General features: G+C 36.8%; 1 protein-coding gene across 1 annotated transcript; it reads left to right on the forward strand.

Annotated features, from left to right (window-relative positions):
* Positions 1-488: 488 nt before the first annotated feature.
* LOC110906877 lies at positions 489-3,030 on the forward strand. The gene is made up of 5 exons (XM_035982999.1): positions 489-534; positions 617-935; positions 1,031-1,054; positions 1,173-1,592; positions 1,974-3,030. The coding sequence occupies exons 1-5, from the start codon at positions 489-491 to the stop codon at positions 3,028-3,030; spliced, it is 1,866 nt and encodes a 621-aa protein (XP_035838892.1).
* The last annotated feature ends 1,755 nt before the right edge of the window (positions 3,031-4,785 follow it).

The following is a 4,785-nucleotide window of genomic DNA, read 5'->3' on the forward strand; positions in this document are numbered from 1 at the left end:
GTGTGGCATCGATCATTTTTTTTCTATCAGATTGATACTTTTTTATTATAATATAGAGAAACTTTGTGAATATTGGAATTACACCTCATTTGATGATATCTGATGAGTGTTATATCTTGTTTAAAGTGGATGTTTGACACCACTATATGTAATGATTGTACTGACTTTACATGTACCCAAAACAAGCAATCATATTTATATAACTAGCTATATAAACATCCATCAGACGGAAGCGTTCGCATCACATTGAGGTTATTTGTAGTGCATTGTGCTTAACAAGAATGAGTGATGTCTAGCAATAGTTTGTCTGTTCTGTATAAAATTTTCATTATTTGCCCTGAATGCGATTCTGGTTTACAATATAAAGATAATTCTGAACTGTTATTTAGATAATTAGATTGATTAAACTGTTATGAATGATTGAATGATTTCTAGTTTATTTAGATAATTGTGATTGAATGGATTTTATTCGTTAACATGTAGAAATTATGCCTCCCGTTTCTAAATACGAACACCTATCCGGCCATCAAAAACGTAAGAGGAAGAAGCTAGAGGAATAGAAAAGAAAGGCAGACGAAGTAAAACAAAACCGAATACACAAGTTTTTTTTCAAAAGAAACTCAAAGTTCTAGTTCTAACTTGGGTGATGATAATGTGGGTGAAGACAATGTGAAAGAAGATGAAGAAGCTAATGTGGGCGAAGACAATATGAACGTTGATGTAGACAACGTGAACGCAGGTGAAGATAATGTTAATGCTACCGTAGATGAAGAGTTGGTTAATCCCGTTCCGGATATTGATATTTTTGATCCTAGAAATTGGGGTGGGCTTAGTAATGACATGATTAAAGAGTTGGTTATTAAAGGTCCAAAAAGAGATAGGGATGTTGTTAAGGGCCCCGTGGATAAATTTGGAAGACATTTTTCTAATAACATGTACACCAGAATTCTATCAAATAGGGAGACGTGCGATAGAGAATGGCTAGTGTATTCGAAAAAACTTGACAAACTCTATTGTTTTTGTTGTAAAGTTTTGAGAACGGGGCATTCGAAAGGTGGGTTGGATGATGAAGGTTATAACGATTGGATACATGCCAGTGGTAGACTTAAACAACATGAAGTTGGTTTAGAACATTTCAAGAATATGAATGAATGGTTTGAATTGCGCTAAAGGTTGAAATGCAATGAAACAATTGACACATCGACATATGAGCAATTTAGAAAAGAAAAAGATTATTGGAAACAAGTCATCTTAAGGATTGTTGCAGTTGTGAAGTTTCTTGCAAAATATGGCTTAGCGTTTCGTGGGTCAAATGAGAAGTTGTATCAAAAAGGCAATGGAAACTTTTTGGGTTTGGTTGAGATGTTGGAAGAGTTTGACCCGATTATGAAAGAACATGTGCGCCGAGTTTTGAATGAAAAGTGCCATGTACACTTTCTTAGCCACAATATTCAAAACGAGTTGATACAATTATTAGGGGATAAAGTTAGAACCGAAATCATCAAGAAGGTTAAGCAAGCAAAGTATTACTCCATCATCCTCGATTGCACGCCTGATACAAGTCACCAAGAGCAAATGTCCATAATTGTAAGGTATGTGAATTTTAACTCTAGTTCCGTGACCATTGAGGAATCCTTTTTAGGTTTTTTGGTTGTTGATGATACCACGGGTTTAGGACTTTTTGAAGTAACATGTAAGGAATTAGAGTCGCTAGATCTTGATATAGGTGATATGCGTGGTCAAGGCTACGATAATGGGGCAAACATGAGAGGAAAAAACAAAGGAGTTCAAACTAGATTTTTATAAAAAAATCCTAGAGCTTTCTATAGTGCTTGTGGTTGTCATAGTCTAAATCTAGCATTGTGTGACATGGCTAACACAATTACTAACGTGGCTAACACAATTACTAAGTCTAAGGAATTTTTTGGAACAATACAACGGTTATATACTATCTTTGCCCATTCTATTAATAGGTGGCAAATTTTGAAAGACAATGTTAAAGGATTAACTCTTAAATCATTGTCTACAACTCGTTGGGAAAGTCGTATAGATAGTATTAAGCCTATAAGAACTCAACTTGGAGATGTAAGAAAAGCTTTGCGAGAAGTTAGGGGGACGGATAGAGATGCTAAAATCATAAGTGAAGCTAAATCATTAGAAGAGTATGAACTTGGTGATTTTGAATTTTTGGCACAAATTGTCATTTGGTTTGAATTATTATCAAAGGTGAATGTGGTGAGCAAACGGTTGCAAGCAAAAGATGTTGTCCTTGATGTTGCTATTGATGAAGTAGACAAATTAATTAAATTCTTTAAGAATTATAGAGAAGTGGGGTTCTCTAAGGCACTTGATGAAGCTAGAGAAATTGCAAATGAAATAGGTGTAAATGCGGAATTTCGTCAAAAACGTGTGATATATGGGAAAAAACATTTTGATGAATCGTCAAGTGTAGAAGAAGTAACATTTTCACCCGAGGAGGATTTTAGAGTAAATTATTTTTTAAGTATTGTTGATCAAGCTATTTTTTCACTTGAAACAAGATTTGAACAATACCAAAAATTCGAAAAAATATTTGGGTTTTTGTTTCCTAAAAAGTTGAAGACTCTTGATGAAGCCAAGCTTAAGGAGTGTTGTTATCACCTTGAAGATGCATTGAAGTATGAAGGAGAATCAGATATTGGTGCTAAAGAATTGTATACGGAGTTGAAGTTGATTACTACATTTTTACCGAGACATATTGACAACCCTTTTGACGTTTTAGACTATATATTCCAACGCAGTACTACTTATCCTTATGCTATAAATGCATATAAAGTGTTGTTGACAATTCCGATAACCGTGGCATCAGCAGAAAGAAGTTTCTCAAAGTTAAAGTTGTTGAAGACCTATTTACGTTCTACAATGTCACAAGAAAGACTAAATGGGTTGGCAACAATATCTATTGAAAGTGAAATATTAGATACTATGGATTACAAGGAGTTCGAGAGCTTTGCTTCAAAAAACGCTAGGAGAACCATACTGTTTGCTTAGCAAGTAAGTTCGATACTTTGATCATTTTTGCTATCTATAATTTTGTTAATTTGTTTTATCTATTTCATAACAATTATCGTAGTCGTAGTATTATGAATTTTTAGTTATATAATTGAATGATTGATGAGTTTATGTTATATAAAGATTTGCGAATAGGGCCCAAATTTTTTATCTCGAACAGGGCCAAAAAATTTTTTAGGATTTTCGGAGACGGCCCTGTTTTAAGACACCGATTTTAAAATTTATTCTGTTTAATCTTAGTTTTCTGTAAAAACTAATTTGAAATATTTCAATTTAATTTGAGAGGATATCAAGTAAAACCTACTATCAATTTAAGCTGCAAGTAGAGGTGAAAAAAACCCGGGTTGGGAACCGAACCCAATTTTGAAACTGGCTTGGACCCATACTGAACTCTAGGGTTGAAAACGTTGTAACCCTATCCTTTGAAGCCGGTCATTACCCAACTCAAACCGGTTAAAACCTGGTTTCAAACTAGCCAAACCTGATTCTTCGCCACTCAAAAACTGGTTTCAACCTGAACAGGTTTGGACAAAGCCAGTTTTGACCATCTTTGATACAAACTGAACCAGTTTCGACCCGACTCGGTTTCATCCTAGAACCCGGTTTGTGCACCTCTAGCTGCAACATTGGTTTATTGGGCTTGTGTTTATTTAAGACAATCTACTTAGTTGAGGGTTGTCTTTTGGAAAGAAAACTTTTGGAGGGTTCTAGCGTCGTTATTGTAAACTGCTATGAACGAAGTTGAACATCTTTAATTTTTATATAAAGTCTTTCTCAACTGAAGTACAAACACTTCTCAATCTCAAAAGGCACATATGCTCTCACGATAAACACAGATCTCATTCCTTTAGTTGAATCTTTTTGATTCAGTATTTGTCTTTATTGTATTTTTATGAGATTCCATTCATTAAAGGTGTCCAATAATATAGATTTTCATATATAACTTTATATATAAATATGTGTTATTAAATTGATTGATGTAATAATGTGAGACCACAAATTTTATGAGAACTATAATTAGACAAGAGGGGCTCCATTCTACCATCTTAGCTCCACTTCAACAATAGCGCTCCCTTTAACATTGATGGTATGGTATAAAGCTCCAACTCATCAATAGCTCTCCTGATGAAACAATGGTTAACCGGGCAGGGTTAACACACTGGTCTCGTCAAGAAGGGTTAATCCCTTCCTCTCGGAGATCGCTGGCTGGGTCACCGGTGGATGATCTCCTGCACAAGGAAACAAGCCGTGACTCGTAACAAGGAGGATGGGGTGGGGGGTGCTCCTTGTTACCACTCTCCGGCGTGAGAATCAGTAGTTTGCTTGGGAAGCAAAGCAAGATTATAGTAGTAGTTAGAGAGTTGTGAAGAGATACCTCAAACCTGGTTTGGGGTCGGTATTTATAGCCGAGGAGTGAAGGAGGAGATTGATGGATGGGCTGACGACGAGCTGCACCGTTGCAGGTGTGTCAGTCTCGCCGGCCGTGGGGGTTACGCCACGTCAGCCCATTGCTTTAATAGCTCTGACAGGGGACTGTCGCCGGCGCCACTTGCCTCGTGGTGTCAGCCACTTGCCTGGCGTGTCAGTCCACTTGTTGGATATGCAGGGTGCGGTGCGAGCCGCATCGCTGCATGCGGTAACGTCTGAAGTTACCGCGTCTCCTACTTGTGATCAAGAAATACGCGAGATGCGGTGTTGGCCGCATCATCGTATGTGGAGACTATTTGCTCGCTT

This window comes from Helianthus annuus, chromosome 14, assembly GCF_002127325.2.
Source record: "Helianthus annuus cultivar XRQ/B chromosome 14, HanXRQr2.0-SUNRISE, whole genome shotgun sequence".
Lineage (NCBI taxonomy): Eukaryota > Viridiplantae > Streptophyta > Magnoliopsida > Asterales > Asteraceae > Helianthus > Helianthus annuus.

What these genes read in the sequence shown, in the direction of transcription:
- LOC110906877 (XM_035982999.1), top strand. Translation starts at nt 489, where the DNA reads ATGCCTCCCGTTTCTAAATACGAACACCTATCCGGCCATCAAAAAC. An exon ending in AGACATTTTTCTAATAACAT is followed by an intron (nt 936 to 1,030) that starts GTACACCAGAAT and finishes TTTGTTGTAAAG; the next exon opens with TTTTGAGAACGGGGCATTCG. An exon ending in CAAATGTCCATAATTGTAAG is followed by an intron (nt 1,593 to 1,973) that starts GTATGTGAATTT and finishes TTCTATTAATAG; the next exon opens with GTGGCAAATTTTGAAAGACA.